The sequence below is a fragment of the Ylistrum balloti genome, unplaced genomic scaffold (assembly GCF_031769215.1).
Source record: "Ylistrum balloti isolate Yb309-2 unplaced genomic scaffold, AGI_CSIRO_Ybal_v1 Utg369808, whole genome shotgun sequence".
NCBI classification, from domain to species: domain Eukaryota; kingdom Metazoa; phylum Mollusca; class Bivalvia; order Pectinida; family Pectinidae; genus Ylistrum; species Ylistrum balloti.
The window spans coordinates 1,824,607-1,845,746 of NW_026781982.1; the positions used below are offsets into that span (position 1 = coordinate 1,824,607).

At 33.7% G+C, this 21,140-nt stretch overlaps 1 protein-coding gene across 1 annotated transcript in view; it reads left to right on the forward strand.

Annotated features, from left to right (window-relative positions):
- LOC132544736 (glutamate receptor 2-like) overlaps positions 1 to 21,140 on the forward strand; it is a 59,736-nt gene that overhangs the window by 31,990 nt on the left and 6,606 nt on the right. The window contains exons 4-14 of the mRNA XM_060208386.1: positions 11,128 to 11,376; positions 12,290 to 12,483; positions 13,816 to 13,869; positions 14,200 to 14,358; positions 15,226 to 15,447; positions 16,244 to 16,456; positions 16,706 to 16,775; positions 17,704 to 17,840; positions 18,072 to 18,424; positions 18,670 to 18,868; positions 20,246 to 20,490. Coding sequence (XP_060064369.1) covers positions 11,128 to 11,376; positions 12,290 to 12,483; positions 13,816 to 13,869; positions 14,200 to 14,358; positions 15,226 to 15,447; positions 16,244 to 16,456; positions 16,706 to 16,775; positions 17,704 to 17,840; positions 18,072 to 18,424; positions 18,670 to 18,868; positions 20,246 to 20,490 — 2,095 coding nt within the window. The remainder of the gene's footprint in view (positions 1 to 11,127; positions 11,377 to 12,289; positions 12,484 to 13,815; positions 13,870 to 14,199; positions 14,359 to 15,225; positions 15,448 to 16,243; positions 16,457 to 16,705; positions 16,776 to 17,703; positions 17,841 to 18,071; positions 18,425 to 18,669; positions 18,869 to 20,245; positions 20,491 to 21,140) is intronic.

The window sequence follows — 21,140 nt, forward strand, 5'->3', positions numbered from 1 at the left end:
TCAGAAGAATAAAATATATTAAATTCAGACACATGATATTAACGGAGACATAAACTTTCTTCTCTGGGGTGAATTGTACTAAAAAGACTATTTAATGGAATGCGGGTGCTTAGTCAAACCGGATATCCTGTGGAAATACTAATACAATGTAACAAGTTTCCGGTATTTTGTTACGAAAAATCGAGTTAAGAAGTGTTTTTTGCGTTACACTAATGGATTTAATTTGAAATAACAGTTTTCTCTACCAGAACTTATCTTGTTTGAAATTCTTGATATTTTAAGAGTTATTGAGAGGAAGCATAGTCAAGCTTGAATTTCGTAATTCACTGTATGCCAGATAACAGGCTTCCTTGTATTTATCTGAGAAGGCATGCAGTAAATATCTGCGGTTATTTCTTTCCACTTCAAATTGATTCTTTGTCAACAAAATATGATTAACAGAAGAACCAATTATTTTTACTTTTAATTGTCCTCATTTAAATGATACTCAATTACTTATAAATGGCAACTTTGATTAATTCGGGACAGAATTACACAAAAAACGATTATCCATTTCACAAGAACTGATGACGTAACAAGAAAATACAGTAATCGGCAATGTCATGTCCTTTTGTAAACATAATTGTAGTAGAAAGGTCGTATTGAGCAGGAAAAAAACCCAAACCCAACTACCTCATACACTTAAAACGAGAGACCAGGTTTGGATAAGTAGCAAGAACAACCACAAAATTAAAACTAACGAGCTTCTCACAGGTTTATGTGATAGATTTTATTTATATGTTTTTCCCACAAAAGTTGCTACTACTCAGACTAGGAGTAGTGCAAGTAATATAAACAAACTGAGGTTATCCTTCCTTATTACTGGATGCAAAATGAGAATGATATACACAAAAATGTTAAACTGCAGCTATTGCATTGATATTAAAGAATGCCATTTGAGTTTAGTCAAGTTCAGACATAACGTTTCGCGCTTCTTTGAATTTACTCATGTTCGGGTTTTAATCATATCTCCAATGAATGCCAACTGAAAGCAGCTCAGTGGTAAAATATATATTTCATTTTTGTCATATAGCTAAAAATGAAATAATTCTAAATAGATTTAACCACCTAGCTGACTTTGTCAATCTGGTCTTGTTGCTGTTGCTGCTGGAAAATGAAATGAAAATGAAAAAAAAATATATATCATATAAAGACATTAGATGTTTTTATTCTTAGGGGATTACATGGGAATGGCGATGTCTGGTTTTGATAAAACATATACCTTATCTTACACGAGAATCGATATGACATGTCTCTATCTCGGAACCTCAGTCTCGCGAGACTATTTCGAAATTAAATCCTGTAAATGTAAATGTACACGATTTTATGTAGACGATTCCCTAGATCTAGAGATAAAAACATCCTAAATCAGTTGTAACACAACATTACCTGATTGTAATCACAGTGCGTTAACTGAAATCCAATGCTGGAATCTTCACAAGTAAAGATCTGATCAGCTCACTCGTGGACTTAAACAAATTAGTTTTGAAATTAATTTCAAAACGTAATCGTTGTCCCGTTTACGATTGTAGTGTTTAAGAACAAATTATTGGTTATAAATTCTCACTAAATGTCTCCGATTCTTAGATGAAACGCCTTGGATCAATAAATTTTTAATTCTTTGGAAATTTTAATCGATTTTGGATGCAAAGCGAATGATTTTGCCATAAAAATATGAATATAAGCTGTTTATAGTAACCGCTTTGTCATTGAACAAAGACATGTTTGAGTACAATGTCAAAACATCAGGACAGTTTATTTCACGACGTCAATATTATCTTTTTTTATATATCACGAAGTCAATACATCAAATCAAATATAACTTTGCCAACACACCAAAACGCATGCTGCAATGTCCAACATATCTAAATCGTCAAAGATATTGATGTATTACAATTTGGCCTACAGATAGAAATATCACGGCGGCAACATACTTTAACGTTTGTTACAATACGAACACACAAAGAACTCTTATTTCACAGTTTTAGTGATATTTTGAAATATGTGGCACTTTTTCGTGAATTGATTCCATCAACATGCGAAATAAGATTGTTTTTCCTACCTTTCTTTATTTCCCAGTCACACCATGTCACATTTCTGCAATTAAAATTTCAAAAATCTTACATCTTTGAAGGATTTAAAACAAACTGACATAAGGAAGGTTTTCAGTAATCAAAATGAAATTACCAATTAGTTCAATGTCGTATGTGTAAGAATTTGTGAAATTAAAACAAAATACCATTGTCAGTGTACTTCAATGGAAGGTCACATTATAAGAGAGGCTTCGCTTCAGTTAAGGATTTGCAAATCATTTCCTGAAAACACCGTGTCCATTGGATAAAAATAATTGAGAACAAAGTCATTGAACAGACATAGCCTTGTGTCATTTCTGAGATTTCTGTATTTGTTTCTAATTGCTGAAATACCATTTATTTCGGCTTCGTTCTGTTTTGAAGTTTTTTTTTTATGTCATACTGTGTCATTTCAAATCACAGTTAATCCCTTAAGTCATTCTGCAGTTGTCTGTTATGAGCTATGATGAAGATTATGAGGAAGTTTAACTGTTGTTATTAAGATCTTATAGGAGAAAATTCTGTTTCCTTGTCGGATATGAAAACCGATGTTTGGTACCCCCAAGGTGCTGGATTCAAAATATCCACTATCGAAAGAAGGAGTACACCTCCTAATCTGTATTTCAACATTTGTTTCGACCAAGTCCTAGAAGGACGAAACAGGGTGCATACTGCATCTGGTTTTAATTTTTATTGAAATGTTCTATTCACTTTTCCAGTCTTTTATACAAGAATCAAATATATATCTATACGACATGTTAGTAATTTTAAGATTAGGTATCTCAAAATAGATGTAAATAGAGAAATCATCAAGTTATGTATTCGATATCATAAATGGACTCCATGACAGATATGTAAGGATTATATCTATCGCATATTTCTTTCGATTCTTTTCTGTCGAATTTTTAAACTGAAGGAGCTTATCGTTGGGATCCCGTTTCACACACCATATCACAAACCATATTGAACAAATAAAAATATATCACTGTCATCGAATGCGAGTAGTTTAACTGCATGCAACAAGATTTAAATCGAATAATGGAAATGATGTGTATAACATACTCGGAAATGCAATTTGAGACCTATCTAAGCGATGATATAAGGTATATATACAGCGTCGACGTACAAGTAACAAAATCCTGTATTGGTTTTCAACAATACCATTCTTTATGACTTGAGATTATTTTCTGATAAGATGTCTGAAAATAAAACAGTAGACAGTAGAATAATACAAAACTATATTAACCAAACGTTCCGTTGTAAAACTCATTTAAAAACAAATTGAATGTACATTCTTAAAAAAATCGCAATAACCTTTTCGGAAATTTAATCATTGATCTTTTCCAAACTGCAGCCGACAAAAAGAAGTAAAACGTTTAATTTCGTAATCATTACTTGTACAACGCAAACGTCGGCCGATATTGTAATTGAATAGGCACTCTATATAGCTGTGTAGGTTTATTGTCTCTTGCTACTAAAATGTCTGTCTTTGTTCAACAGAAGCACAATATGAGAACACAAGATTATATATTTGTTTTTCATTCGCTTGTATTGTCCTATCTCAGAGCAATGCTTGATACTTTTTCCTTATAGAAATATCTTTTTGATTCTACAAAAGACCTATAGGTAAATGCCACATTAGATACATTATAGCCAAATGATAAATAATTAAATTGCTCAACACAACTGTTTCGTCCTTCTAGGACACGCTATAGCCTGGATGTTGAAGCTAAGGAGGAAACAGACGATCGAAATGAATGGCATAAGATAGATACGGAGAATCGTCAAAACAAATTTCCTAATTTACAATATTGCATGATTTCAAACGAACGCCAAGCACAAACTATGCCTTGTTTTAATGAAGATTTAAAACAAGGGAGATGACAGTGGTATTGGGTAAGGTACACACGTCATGTAGTTATTGTTGACATCATGAATGTCAGTTATGATAAGTATGGAATGTTACAGGTAAGCTTTACAAACAAAATGAATGTATTTTTATGGATTGGGTGAACATGTTACTGAATGTTATTTTGGAAAGTATCTGAAAAATAAGTGTCAGTTATTTTAGTGAAAAACATTAACATATTGAATATGTATTATTTAACGTAATTTCATTAAATGCAAAGTGCTTCTTAAGAACTAAAAGCTTTGATATTAAAAATCTGATGTTTAGCGGTTTTGTGTAAAAGGTCTTTTATTTTAGATATGATAGGGGATATATACACATGGAATTTGTTTCAGGGAAAAAATCATGGAGTATAGGTTAATTTAAACTAAAAGTTTAGAATACATAAAGAATATTTTCATCTGATATAGGTGATGATTCAGATATGAATGATCCCATGAAAAACATGTGAAATGACTCATTTAGTGACAATTATTTGAATAATTCATTTCCCGTCCAATATCGTGTAAAATTACGTATTCCAATCTGCAGTGAAACATAGACGTAAGAGTAAAATCTAATACCAAGTTAGCGCAAAAAAAATCTAGATTTGCTGAGAAAGGCAGAAACATAAAACCCACATCTTTGTCATGAAGGGAAGACGTAAACACTCGTAGAGCTAATGTGGTTCGCGACTCCTGTACAACGCAATGCATCATATAGTAAACAATGCGTTTAAACAGTCAAATTCTTCTGCAATGTATAACATGTAGCTTGTTTTATGGGTTCCCGAATCGATTTACTATTATTCGTGATGTGGAAAGATATATTCCCCAGAGTGTATTTGTGATTTTATGGCGTCGTTCATGTGATCCTCCTCACTCTGCCGGATTGTGATAAACCGTGTTTCGTTTTATCTTTTAACTTCTTCACCAACAGGACTCACACTCATAGTTTTCAGAATGTTAGATTCTTGAGATTGTGCCTTGCGGTAAAGGCAACCTTTTCACTATATTATGAATTACAAATACATAGATATGTGATGGTGATGATGCTTTTGAAACATCCGATTTAACCAGTTGAGATAAAAGGATTATTTTTATTTTTTGTTATTGTTTTTTTTTTTGTACAATGCCACACGAACAACTAGTGGAAAGATATTACAAGTTATACTTTTCTATAAACCTCAGTGTTTAACCAGCATTTTATTTGATAAACTTATATGGATTTCAAAATGAGAATCATTTGTATTCGAAATAAGATCATTTTAAATACAGACCAGAAACATCACCAATTTGTTGTACAAGGTCATGTGTAAGTAAACAGCAGTCGCTTGTAAGTTAGTTGCCAGTGTTAGGCTCCACTAGAGAATCGATAACTGTATACAGGGGAGGAATATGTAAATCAGCACCGCTGATACAAACCCATCTTCTTAGTAAGCAGGAATAACACGGAACTCTCGAGAATGGTAGGACTATCTGTTTCATCCCAAAATTCGTGTATTGCATTTGTATGACCAACTTATTCCGTGATCTGATATGCCTGAGCATAGAGACGGAAAAGCGAGGTGCATTGGTTTTCATTTTGTGTTTCCAAACGATCGATAGAGCAGAATTTGACAACGGATTTGTGCCAGTAACGTTCCTGTATTGCAACATGAAATCAATGCAATATTCGTGTAGACCTACTATAAATCATGGTTGGTGGAAATTTGACAGGGAAAATAATGGGTGTCATGGGGCTTCCGCCACACAACTGTGGAATCTGAATACAAAACAAGCCGATCGCTGCTGGCTACCATATACAATCCCAACTCTCTTATAAACACTATTTATAAATCTGCCACACACTTTTGCTGCTTACCAAGAAACATTGTTTACAAAACATAGTATCATCACTTCTCACTAACAACCACCATTTACACGATCTGATACACCCTACTGCTACCAACACATTTACCCACTGTTCACACAACATAGTATCATCACTTCTCACTAACAACCACCATTTATTCGATCTGATACACCCTACTGCTACCCACATGTTTACACACTGTTCACACAACATAGTATCATCACTTCTCACTAACAACCACCATTTACACGATCTGATACACCCTACTGCTACCAACACATTTACCCAATGTTCACACAACATAGTATCATCACTTCTCACCTACAACCACCATTTATTCGATCATCTGATACACCCTACTGCTACCCACATGTTTACACACTGTTCACACAACATAGTATCATCATCACTTCTCACCTACAACCACCATTTATTCGATCATCTGATACACCCTACTGCTACCAACACATTTACCCACTGTTCAAACAACATAGTATCATCACTTCTCACCTACAACCACTATTTACACGATCTGATACACCCTACTGCTTCCCACATGTTTACACACTGTTCACACAACATAGTATCATCACTTCTCACTAACAACCATCATTTATTCGATCTGATACACCCTACTGCTACCAACACATTTACCCACTGTTCACACAACATAGTATCATCACTTCTCACTAACAACCACCATTTATTCGATCTGATACACCCTACTGCTACCAACACATTTACCCACTGTTCACACAACATAGTATCATCACTTCTCACCTACAACCACCATTTACACGATCTGATACACCCTACTGCTTCCCACATGTTTACACAATGTCATACAATTAATTTTGATAACCATCACTATTGACATTGTCATACAATTAATTTTGATAACCATCACTATTGACAATGTCATATAATTAATTTTGATAACCATCACTATTGACATTGTCATACAATTAATTTTGATAACCATCACTATTGACATTGTCATACAATTAATTTTGATAACCATCACTATTGACAAAATACATTCCATTACTGCTATTTAAGTACAAGAGAATATTACGGGAGCTTTTCCATTTGTTTCGGATATTATATTTTCCTATGTCTCAGATATTGTGAATCCATTTGTTATTACTATTTTTCGTCAACTCTTGGATTTGTGGTAACAAATTGTTGCGAATATCTCCAAATGTTACCATCTAAAAGACTTTAGTCTGTTTTTGGTTGGCAATTAAAACAGAATGTCCCCTGGTCATCAGAGCGAAGATTCCACACATCTTCGTCAGACACACAAGTAAATGAATACATAATACGACGTGAAATTAATTATTTTATTTTACTAGTTTGGATAAATCCAATGTACTTTACTATTACTATTTCGTCAATCCGTTTTTTTTCCTCAACACAATCTACAAAAACATTATTCCAATTTCAGTCTTTATATTTTTTAAACAATATTTTATCGGCGTCATAGTCAGTTTCCTTTTCAAGAATGAAGTTCAAAATTCGTTCCATGCCTCTTCTTTCGCCAATACGTAACACAACCATGGAAATTTTCTAATTGACCATACAAAGCAATTGCGAATGTCTTAAGGGAAGAGCGTCGAGCACCACAAGATGTGTAAAGGATAATTACACCACACTGTTAGCACATTCTTCTGGAAAACATTAATAATATATTTACCAAGTTAATAACACTGCGTTAGAATTTTTTTAGAATGAAATCTAATCGATCTCACTTCAAACATTCCAAATGTTTTTTATCGAAGGATACTTGCGCTTATTTACATTTTTGGGAAGAATTTGAGGACAACCACACCATGCTTGGTTTGATGTCTTTTACCCGCTCACGTTGAGTAGAATGTGATGACATTCATTAAGGTTGGATTGCATCTGGGAACATTGGAAGCACGGGAACGTGTTTTTTTTCGGTACCATTCCTCTCGTGTCGTAGCAAGAATTCTGCAGATAAGTCCTGTAAATAACTGGGCATTCCAGGTGACAGGGAGGTATTATCGTTTCTCCATGGTTGAGGAACACGGCTATCATTAAGCTCGTACTGAACAACAGCTATCATTAGCACGCTATCAATCTCGGAATAAGATCCTCCTTTACAGATCTCCTACAAGTCAACTTTAAAATCAGTTGGAATCAAGACTGACATAAAACACGTTTTCTCGATATTGTTATAAATATTTATAAATGTGACACTAAAATAAAAGCCCTTTGGGTGCCAATCTTATTATCGCAATTTAGATATGGCTGGTATTGATTTCTCGCGTTGAATCAAATTTGCTTCCATCTCAGCGCATAAAATTTTTAAGATCACACAAACACGCAAACATTTCGAGTTTGCCAATAATTCACTATTTTAAGATGTGGTTTTAGTTTCATCTCATTTATAGTTAAATCACGAAACTATCTGTGTGGGAACCAAAACCTCTAATGTTAAAAAGTTTAGTTAGCTTGTCAATATATAATGGTCCTAAAAAAAAAAAAAAACAAAAACAAAAACAAAAAAAACAAAACAAAACAAAAACAAAAACAAAAAAACAAAACAAAAAATGAAAAAAATAAACAATAAATAAAGGCATAATAATATATTATAAAATTGCACGTCATATCGTTATTTGTATTACAGTGTTTTATACACATACAAATAATAACAAATTAATTTACATCTTTTTGTTGTGAATTGAAACCATATCCTGAAATGTATTTGCATCCAAAGTTTTAACTTCTGTAGTTCAATATACATTTCACTCGTGACAAAAATATTAATCTTAACTCAAATTCAATAAAAGTAGGGCAGAATATGAACAGAAGAACGGGTGATATGGAAACTCATGGGAAAAAGTAAAAGGAAAATAAGACCAAGCGTTTCGAAAGAGAAAGCGTCTTCTGCTTCATAAACCGCGAAGTAAACCTTCGCCAATCCTACTTAGTTATGAGAACAAGTATACAACAATGGAACCAACAGGCAAACTAAACAGCATCAAACACATCCAGCTTTATATCGTACAACAGAACCAACAGGAAAATTAACGAGCATCAAACGCATCCAGCTTTATATAACACAACGGTACCAACAGGCAAACTAAAGAGCATCAAACACATCCAGAAACAAAGAAATAGAAATTAGAAGATCACTATGACGACCATAAAACTTCCCCATAATTTCATCAACCTGCATCTTTTAGTCCCCGTCTTACGACTTTGTCCGTGGATTGTCGAAAAATCATGATAATGGGAACAGGCCCTAAAATATCGAAACAACTGCTATACTGACATGCTGGCAATGTAACGAAATTTGAACCTGTGTGCTAATTACATTTTTGTGTTAATTTTTATCATATTCCAGTAAAATCCATTTATCAAGATGTCCTCATAAACATACTTGTTTACGTAGATAATGTATGTGATCACAATACAAATGATTAAATTCACAATTAACAATTGTATTGAAACATTTCTTGTACATGAGAATACCTTAGATTTACCAGTAAAATGAGCAAATCAGTCCAAAACACAGGATAACTGTCTTTTTACGTCTTTCGTTAATGTTCATTTTAAACTTCCTTATTCAGTTGAAAATTATTGATGTGAAGACAAAAACCGTGGTTTTCAATATAACAAAAACAGACATTCATATTTATAAAACAGTATCGACATTGGTTAAAGCGTCCTAGACGAAATGGTACTTCAGCGTCATCAAAGCCATAGAGAAACCGTGTACAGTACATCCAAACTTGATGAGTCTTAACGTCCACATCTTAAACAATACATGTAAACTAAATCATGAGGACGGATGGTACACATCAACGAAATGCAAAAATCAAATTCGTCATAAAATTAAAACACTTTAGCAAGAAAACACATGACAACAACCACCTTCAAGGATGAAGCAAACCGATATCAGAACAAAATACATGATTACATTAAGGCACACGACAAAAAAATACACCATAACAATGATTCTAGATAATAAAATACGCCATAATATTAATACGAAAGTCCGATATACATCTCAACACAAAATTACAAGAACAAGATATACCAAAACGCCAAGAAGACATATCTGAAACACCAACTTCCTAGTTTGAAACACGCCAAAACGTCAGCGCGCAATAACAAAATGCCACAGAACGTCGATAGGAAATAGACTAATCTGAAACACTCACCTCTTTGGTCGAAACAAGAAAAAACGTCAGCGAGCAATTACAAATACATCAGCAAACCAGGTCATATAATATCACAGCATCAATATTACAGGACAGAATAACCATATTCAACAATGATAATTATAAAATCTAAACTGGCGTTTTCCGTTCTTTTTTTCAGTTGATAAGTGTTATGATTGTGAGTAAAAACGTATATCAAGAGAAAATAAAAACTATCAGTCAGTCACCAATACCATTTAACAATCCAAGGGTTGCACGTCGTTATCCGGAAATAGCCAATATTCCTTAAGGCGGGGGCTACAGTTTACGATATTGGCTAGACGGACATTCTCGCTGTTTGATATTACCTATTTGTTGGCGCGAGACAGCGTGTTCAGCTTTAGCAAGCACATAACATTTCTCAAGCGCGCGACTAATGATATTTTGGCTGATATACTCTCCATTTAGGTACACAAAAAACAGTCAAGGAAAGCCGTGGCCAACTTTGTCTGCAGTCTGGTACAGTTTATTGAAACACTGTCTGTCTTTGAACCCATCTATTGAATTTATATTGACACTGTTTGTAAAGTCTGGTTTCATCGGACTTCCCTTCTTCGGTCTCTTCTCGAAATAACGCTATTATTGTTACAATTTTTTCATTGTCTTGTTCTTCAATATTTACTTGCCAAAGGCACCTAACATCTTACTTTATTTTTAACGAATTTTCTAAAATACATTATTGTATTACGTACCGGACAAATTACTAGCATATTAATATTGTTACACGTGCAGAACAGTAATGTAACTTCTTGGGAGATTGTGAAAATCGTTATTATATATTTGTGGTTTTACCAAACGTTTAAAACAAGTCGAGTAAAAAATAACATATTTTTTCTACGAAATTAATTAAATGAAGTATGAAATTCTCTATATATTGAAATTTTCAATGTAAACTATTTTACGTAATTTATTGATTCACTAAAAGTAGCAAAAAAATGTTAGAAATGTCGCTAATTACAACCTATTGAGTATCATACACTTTTTTCGACGTTGACTACAATTCCAGATTTGTTGTTATGTTGTGATTCTCTTTTTTCTTAAGTTTGCACTCAGATGTCAAGTGGCGTGTTTCTGTTCTATGGGATGAAGGACATCAACTCGATGGACATAGTGGAATCCTATACACGACGGTTTCATATGCCTTACATATCCCCGAGTCTGTCTCGTGTGGTGACCAGATTCGATGCACCATTCCAACTTCACATGAAGCCTTCTTACACCATGGCCATTGTAGACATGATCCGATTTTATAAATGGAAAGCTGTACATTTCCTTTACGACTCGGATGAAGGTATATTGTTATCCGGATTTTATCATTCTAATTTATCTGCTTCAATATGTCGACTTAGTGTACCTTTCATATCTCAATTTCTTATATATCTTATATTCTAAAGTTCAACCAACCAGCACATTTGATTTCTGTATAGTTTATACCGGTATATGTCAAAGTCATTTTGGAACGCAGCAATGATTAATTGTATACGGGATTGGCTGTAAATGTTAATTTGTTTCTGATTTATCGAATTTATTTGACCTATAAAGTCTTTCGCTGTCAAGGCCATCGTCCATCTTGTCTTATACTCGTATTCTTCCCATATAACTATTTACAGGGTCTAATCCAATATTGAATATGGTAAATTCCATTAGGGAGGGAAGATTGGTGGAAACGGTAGGGGTGTGTCCGTGGTAATCACCGCGAATTGATCAAAAGATCAACACTTCAAGGGAACATAACGATAGCTTTTGTTCTTGATTTAATTATATTATTGAATTACTGACTGGGAGATCTATCAAATCAGATATAATTTATTGTACAAAATACCGTACGTGAAGGGTTCAGAATCCCTGTGATGACAGGAACGAAAGCTCTGTCACCTATAGCCATGGTTACAAATCGTTCTATCAAGCTTTTAAATATTTCTCGTTTTCCTCAAAGTGACTTTAATGCAAAATGAATATATGTTTCGAATTCTCTAGAAGGAGATATAAGTTTAGCTTCAATTGGTAACATACTTGATACCTGATTTTTTTCAGCAAAATGATTCTTTACTTACCTTGAATTAGCTGTATGCTTTAATTCTGTATATAATTTATCTCATCTCGATATGTCTGTAAAACAAAGTGTGAATAAAAATGCTTTCAAAAGTATGAAAATGATGATAAAACTTAAATGATAATATCTTGTTGAACAATAATTTTGACAGGTCTGCAGCGGCTTCAACAAATTTATCAATCTGAAAAAGTAAGAGGTTTAAAAATCGGATTCCGTCGCCTTAATGACGTACATCACGCTCACGAGGAGTTAAAACACCTGGACAGGTTCATCAAAGATCATCCAGAAAAAGCTATTGTATTGGATCTTACGTCGCAACAGGCGTATGAATCCCTTTTAAAACAGGTAAGGAATTTAATATATATATATATATATATATATCCATATGCGACACTTTTATACTTCTAATGGTAATATGGCTTTAGAAAACAGTGGGTCTGACAAAATTAAACTTTCATCATTCCTGTAAAAAAGTTTGTTGCTGGGCAACCTGTGAAATATGACATACAGTAATAATAAAACCCTTAATGGTGTCTTAAAACCTAGGAAGCCACTACAAAGAATAAAAATGGGTCAAAAATATATATATATAAAGAAGGAATACTTTAAATAAAGTTGTTAAGATTCAGTGGATAGTTACAAAAGTTTCAATAGTTTCGTGTCGTGTTGTAATGTCCATTACTCGCGTGTCATTTGTGCAGTCATTTGATCTTGAGACCTGACAAAAACATCTCTGTACATATAAAAATAAACTGGCAAATAGATATGAGTTTCCTTGTGCTTTTATGTATTTTTGAAAACACTAATTTCCGCCGGAGACGGAATTTTGAAAAGTAGGATGGAAACGCCTCAGTAGTATGAATATAATTAAAGTAATTCTACTTTTGTTTTTGTCGTTTTATATCGTTCAATGCTCAAACTCCCAGGGCTACAAGTTACCACAATATCTCCAGAAGATATACATCGATTTCGGTTACTCAATGGCCATTCGTTTTCCTTTCTTTTCGTTTGAACGTAGACACTATAAAATAGATATAATAGTATGAGTACATATCAACCACACAAGTTACATAAAGGTTTAACCCGTGTAGCTACCTGGTATTATTAATCTTCAGTCAGGAAATATGAAATAAAAGCAAAACTAAAAATCGCTATATATATTTTTAACACATAAAGACATAAAGACTTCATATAACTAATTACTAACTTTACTGATTTGTATATAACATGTGGTTTGTATATACATACATTTTATCAATATCCTTGTAAGTAAGCAACCACAGGGAAAGGCTGTGATTAATGTTCAAAAGACACACAAGTGAACAGCACCTTTTAATACATGTACAAATTACAGTTGAATAGAACATGGAGTGTATAAATCTATTATAAGCCAATGCATGATGAATATAGGATATATTGGGTTACATACATCTTATGTGGTAGATGGTTTCCTAGTTTGCTATATGTATTGGTGAAGAATTGTACGGTATATATGCAATAATAACACACAACAAGATCATGGTTACAGAATACAAAATCACCAATGAACAATATATTATAACACATAAGTAGGTTCGAGTTGAATAAGACTGTTTCAAATCATCTTTATTGTCCAGGACTTCTATATAACACCAATAAATAATATGTCTTTTTTTTTTTTTTTTTAACTTTTCATAGATTGCTGAGGTAGGGATGAACAAGCACAGCTATTTTTATCTGCTGGCAACACTGGTATGTATGTTTCCAGGACATCATCTACACTTATAATATCAAAATACGCAAAAATGCTTACTTATGTAAGGAACAACAAAGGCTTACATAATAAACATTCTATTTCGGGTCAAGTTGGTTCGAAAGTTATTAATCGGTATCACAAATTATATTTGGAAACCCCTACGGAGATAACAAATGTTATGAACAGTTATGAGAAAAGTTATACTTGATTTTGTTGATATGTCAGTGTTTTCTTTTTGTTATATTTCAACTTAATTGATATTCAAAATATTATGTGTTTACAGGACATTTAACTTTGTTGATTTGTCCTACATCCCTTTGTTGTAGGATTTCTCCAAACTCGACTTTCAAAGATTTTTGCATGGCGGTGTGAATCTAACCGGATTTGACCTAGTATCGGAAGATAATGAAGAAATCAGGAAATTCAATCAGCACTGGATGAGTGCGAAAAAAACTGAATATGCTGGAGCTGGTACCCCACTTACTGTAAGTTGTTAGTTATGGACGAAAGTATTTCAGTGGAAATCAACTCACTCGCTTCACATTGACAAAAAAATTCGTGTCCGACTTTAGAAAATTTATTGGCTTTCTATAATCATGGTTATATTGTGTAAATATTAAACGAAACAGTTTATTTGGCGTCACGTTCACGGCTATAAGTGTTCTCGGTTCCTTCAATTCTTTTCACGGTGAACGCTCATTACATTTCCCTTCCAGCTAATATCAGTGTTTAGTATAAGTTGATATAAATAGCTTCACAATGGTTTTGAAATTAAAGATGTTTATCATGTTTGGCGAAAAAGTGCATAGAAATACTTGATAAAGCTAATTTAAAGATCTTGACAGAACCATGTTTCACTAAGGTTTATTCAATACATTTACATGTTAAGAGGAAATGTTGGCGAATCGATGTTATTTTTAAATGCTTTAATACACATTCTAATAGTTTGCAAACATTTAATGTTACACTCTTGATTACGATTTTACAATATTACAAATTATCTTTAACGACATGTTTATCATATTTTCGGGGTCCATATTATTTTTTATTTTCTGTTTTAGAATTAGAAACATGAGATTCAAACATGTATGCTATATATCGATTTGCACGTGACGATCTCTTGTCCAATCAAAATAGAGGAAAAGAAATACATATGTTACATACTCTAGTATGACAAAGTAGTAGGATGCATGGATGTATAATATCGCATATCAAGATAAATCATATAATTCTTTATAAGATTAATCATTTCAAACTAATATGTATTCAATATAAGTTAGAATATTTGACGAAATTCCGACGTTCTCATATTATTAGATCATGCTTATTCAATTTCCTAAATTGCCTTGAAGGCGGAATCGGCTATGGCCGTTGATGCTCTACGACTGATAGTCGACACATTTTCCCGGATGTTGAAACACAATCAGCTTGTCTTCCAACCCAATTTTCGGCGTGGAAAAGTATATAACAGCAATTACAGTAAAGAGGGCATACCCTGTAATCGACTACAGATGAACGACCCTCCACCGATTCCCTGGATGCATGGCGAAAACATCACACATTTCCTAAAACAGGTTTGGAACAATTGCATATCCTATGGCGCTGAAGGATACAAACGATATTTGAGGAGCCTAAGTGTAGTCTTAATGAAGGGTTAATTGCCCTCAACGATTCTAATTATCTGTTTCACGCTCTCTAATTGCTATAATGATACACCAAATGTACAGAGAATGCATAAATTTAATTAGAACTAAAGTGTAACTATAGGTGACTTGTCTGCAGCTGTGGAACTGTTTACTTGCGAGAAATAACTCCTTGAATACAAAGCCATGCTGCAATATTAAATTCGCGATACGAATTTCAGAGACGTAAGGAAAAATTCAATTTAACTGCAGTAATCTAAGTGTATACTACAAACCAGCAGTCCGACTCGGAACAAATCAATCGTTTTTAGTACTGCAAGAATTCTGCACTGTAAACACTTTCCAAAATATACCCAAAGGTCATTTAACAGTTTATTTTAAGATTTCAATCTAATTTTTAAATAAGCATAACATTAAATGACTTAGCTAATTATTATAAGGCCACGGAACGACATTCATTACTCATCAATATAACCATACATCAAAATACCTTCTAAAGATTAATACAATTTTAACATTACGTTTTGAAGCCAGTCTCAACCAGCATCTTTTATTTCGATCACGTGTTACAGGATTTGTTTATACCGGAATAAAGAAGAGTTGATTTGGAATTCACATTCAAAATACTGCTCACTTTTGATCAATCTTCCAAAAAACGAACAGAAGGAAATTCAGAATATTCATTCCTGCTTTGATGAATAAGATGCGCGTGCTTTATTGATTGCAGGCAGAATTTGAAGGTCTAACAGGACACATATCATTTGATTTTGAGGGATTCCGACGCAACTATACTCTTAACGTAAGTACAGTAGGGCAAGACCATGGCCCCGTCCGGATAGGTGTCTGGACACCGGAATATGGTTACCGAACTCCAGACCAAGAACCGCCAGATCTCCGTCCTGTCAGTCACTCAAAGGTCAAAATCATCACCACTATACTGGTAATTACTCAGCTTTAATTTCATCTTAAAGATATACACATCTCTGCTTCTGTCTCCTCTCAAGTCATCATTACAATCGAATTATCAAATGTTCTAGTGGATTGGAATATGGGTTGATTTTGAAATGTAAAACGTAAAATGTAAAAACAGTGATGTTTCCCTTGTGACTTTAAAATGTCTCTGTATAACATTGTTTGAAATATTGGTATCAAAAGTGATATGTATTAACACATATTTCTTTCTTTAAAGTCTCAACCGTTTTTAATGCTGAAGGAAAGCAAAGATGGCATACCTTTAATAGGAAATGACAGATATATAGGTATGGTGTTTACCATTTAAGTACACCTAACTTAGATTCATGGAGTGTTGGTTTCTATTCTTGTCCTATGAAAGCATTAAAATGTTAACAATATGAAAAACGAAGCTTGAGTATTGATCTAAACACGAGATGATACATCGCATCCGATACAATTGACTAAATTTGTCAGCTTAATCATTAGAGAGTGGAATCTGTAAGAATGCTTAAGACATGTTTGTACTTATATACATTTACTTAAACAATGAGTATTCTAGCAAATGGTGTTACAGTCCAATTAACTGTAAATGCCTAAAACCGACTCGCAAATTTCGCGATAAAAACAACCGCGAAAATTATTTTCCATTTATGAAGACAATGGAAATATAACCTGTTTTTGAATGAAAGTTGATTGTCGCTGATACAGACAGGAAAAATCGATAACGATGATGGTGTAACACTGTATGATATAGTCTGTTTCGTAGAAATTAGTGGAGAATTTATCGCAGTGAACTACATATATGATACGAAATCGCGAATGTCGGTAGGTATACCTGATCTACTTAATAGATTGTGGTATGTGTTAAAGTCCGTGTCATTTGTTTGAACTCAATGCATTCGATGACGTCACTATAGTGGTCACGTGATAGCGGAGTCACAGTCTCAAATTATACATTATAGTTATGGACGATGTACTGAAACTGTACATATATACTTGTAGCACAATCTACACGATCTTTTCACGGCGTACTAATTACCATAAAAGGAAATACATGTATAACTAACATTGATCTGAATGGCACTTCATATCATTTCAGGTATAACTCACGTGGATTGTCAAATTAAGATTTAATTTTCTAAGTTTGTAAAAAAGATGCAATGTTTTTATTCACTTGTGTGTCTTTTGAACGTTAAACGTCAGTGAAATTATATTGAAATTTCTATTCAATAGGTTATGCTGTAGATATGGCGAACAGGTTAGCGGATTTGCTCGGTTTTAATTTTACATTGGAGGAGGTACCTGATAACGCTTATGGTATCAAGGTTAATGGTTCGTGGAATGGAATGATAGGGCAACTTGTGAACAGGGTATGTAATCCTGTGTACGTCATGTTTATACCAAGGATCTGTAAGTAGAGTATGCCAATGCCATTAAAAAAACCTATAACAGCACAGCTTTGTGTCTTAATAATAAGAGATTATATATTTCGTGTTTGAATTAGTAATTGACAAAGTCACTAGAAATTTCATGGAAATTACGGAACCGATGTTGGAATTTAATCCAGTTATTGAATATTAAGAACCTTTTTTTTTTTACAGAAAGCAGATCTCGCGATAGCTCCTCTGACCATCACTTTTGAACGGGAAAAAGACGTGGATTTCACGAAGCCATTCATGAACATAGGCATAAGTATCATGATAAAAAAGCCTGATATTGAGAAGCCGGGGGTATTTTCCTTTATGCAGCCCCTTGAACTTGGTATATGGATTTGTATTCTGGTAGCCTACGCTGCTGTAAGTGTCGGGCTGTTCCTCGTCAGCAGATGCAGTCCTTATGAATGGAAGAAAGTTGCAGCATTAAAAGGAGAATACGAAAACGAGTTCTCTATTTTAAACTCGTTTTGGTTTTCCACCGGAGCACTTATGTTACAAGGAAGCGATACATGTCCGCGGTAAGTTCACCAGAAGTGGTTGTCATGTAACTGTCAATCATCCGTAGATAAACAGGTAAATGATAAAATTCGGACTTTTTTCCATTAGTTTCATAAGAAAATTAGCTCCTATTTAGTAAATTATTGTGAATTGTTGACAACTAGTAGAGATATAAGATATGTTTATGTCAGTTTCTCAGCAACTCTTGTTTCAGGGAGTATATATCAATTCTGTCTATGTTGAAAAAAAACTTGATTCTGTCCAGGTCCATTTCTGGACGGATAATTGGAACAGTTTGGTGGTTTTTCGTCTTGATAATAATATCGACATACACCGCTAATCTGGCTGCGTTTTTGACGGTTGAGAGAATGGTAGCACCCATTGAGTCTGCTGATGATCTCGCGAAACAGACAGAAATCAAGTACGGAACTATTTCCTCTGGGACCACGAGGAAATTTTTCGAGGTAAATTACTGAAGAAGTAATCTGCTTATTTTTCCGTACACGATTTTGTATTGCCTGTGATTAGATTTGCATTACACTGATAATTTGTTATGCAAATCAGACAATAACACAGAAAAGCGATCCTTCCGGATTCAGTGTTATCTCAGTCAATACCATGCTAACCGCTCCTCCACTGTCAGCTCAGTTCAGAAAATTCCTTCCTGTAAAGGGGAGGTAACTATTACAACAATTTGTAGTCCCTTTGGAAAAACACCAATAACCTTTGTTTATCATTAATTCATAATATGTATTATTAATTTTCAATTATGACTATGATACGGACTCTGTATATTTATTTGTCGATACTTTATACAACCCTCGACGACAGCAAAGACGGAAAATATCACATGGCTAGGACAACCCGCAATTTCGTCAGACATAAACACATCAAGCAATTACATAACACAAAATACAAGACAAAATCAATAATTACACACATCAGTCATCGTGCCGACATATGTGACTACATAATTACCGTCTGGTTACAATGCTGCACACACATGGCATAGTGTAACCTTATGCAGTGTGGCAACTTAAAAAAATATCGCTGTTTTTACCAATCTACCACACTAACCAGTTACTGACAGGAAAATACACTGTAACAAATTACTGGAATGTCAAACCGTACAGACAAGTTTATTTACAAATTTAAGCCGTGATTCTGAAATCAGCAAATTTATTCCGAAATTATTTCAGATGTCTGAAATGTTATCAGGGATATATATGATACACGTATTGTCGGAAGTATTTTTCATTATAAATAGGCAAGATTGGAAGGCTTATGTTTCAACGGTAGATCGATGATAATGGTGAGAAAATATTCGTGTAAAATGACAATTGCCAAACAATTTGAATATAAAATTTGATTTTAGAAAAAAATGACATATTGCAGATTTTGTTTCTCTCGCGATTGGTGTTGATCTAAATGGTATATACAAAATTGTTTCCCGTAGTTACCTCCCCTTTATTTGTACGCTAATATTAAAGAAAATAAATAGCACATCAAAACACCGCAGACTATCCAGTCTTTTAATGAGATTGTTTTATCAATGAAGAGAAACGTTAGTACATATGATATATATTCATTCGTGAACTGTTCAGTATTGAAAGTAATGTAACAAATAATGTTATCAGTCATTGATGTATGTTACTATGCTTAACTCAGTATACTATATTAAATTAAACTATACTATACTATACTATACTTGAATTATAACTGAAAAGGGCAAAAATACTTGCCATTTGAATATATAAGGTTCATATTGTTTAACTGTCAATCTTTGAAAAAACAGAAATAAAAAAGAACTTTTATTAAGGATAATCCATTTAAATTACCAGACATCAAAAGTGCCTATATATGAGAGCCTGTGGCGCTTCATGTCGACTCATCCTTCTGTAATGGTGGGAGATATGGCTGCAGGAATTGAGCGGGTCCGAAATTCAAAAGGAAAATATGCATTTTTAATGGAGTCTTCCGGCAACGAATACATCAACAGTCGCGAACCGTGCGACACTATGAGAGTGGGCAGAAATCTCAATTCTAAAGGGTTTGGGATAGCTACTCCAAACGATTATTATCTGAGGTACGTGTTCTCACTTAGGAATTCTGGGATATCATTAGGTACGTGTTCTCACTTAGGAATTCTGGGATATCACTAGGTACGTGTTCTCACTTAGGAATTCTGGGATATCATTAGGTACGTGTTCTCACTAAGGAATTCTGGGATATCACTAACGCGAATATTTTTGGTTTTTTTAATTTTTTTGAAACGTTTTTGTTATGATCTGCGAAAAAAAATTCAGCACTGTGGATCTTTTCTATTGTGATTAGTGTAAATTGTAATAGTTGTATTCATTGTGACAATATCGATATTCATGATCGGAATCGGGTGTAACGGTTGTTTCGCTGAGTGGACAAACCTTATCATGGTGGTTGGTAAGTCATTTCTTGGTACTAGAACATTGTTTGTGCATGGACTGATTCACATAGATCATAGTTAATATATATCTTTTCAATTTCGCATGAAATATTTTCATTTGTCTGTAGATGTGTTTCTCATTGTCACATCACTGTTAACAAGGCACCTAGATATTGTTTTTATTATAAGAAATAATGGTTTCTTAAGTAGAATGAAGCGGCTATTTGAAGCTTATACATCAACGTATTTTACTGATCAAGTTTAAAGTTTGCAGCATTTCTTGATTTGAAAATATGTTTTATTTCGTTCCGCAC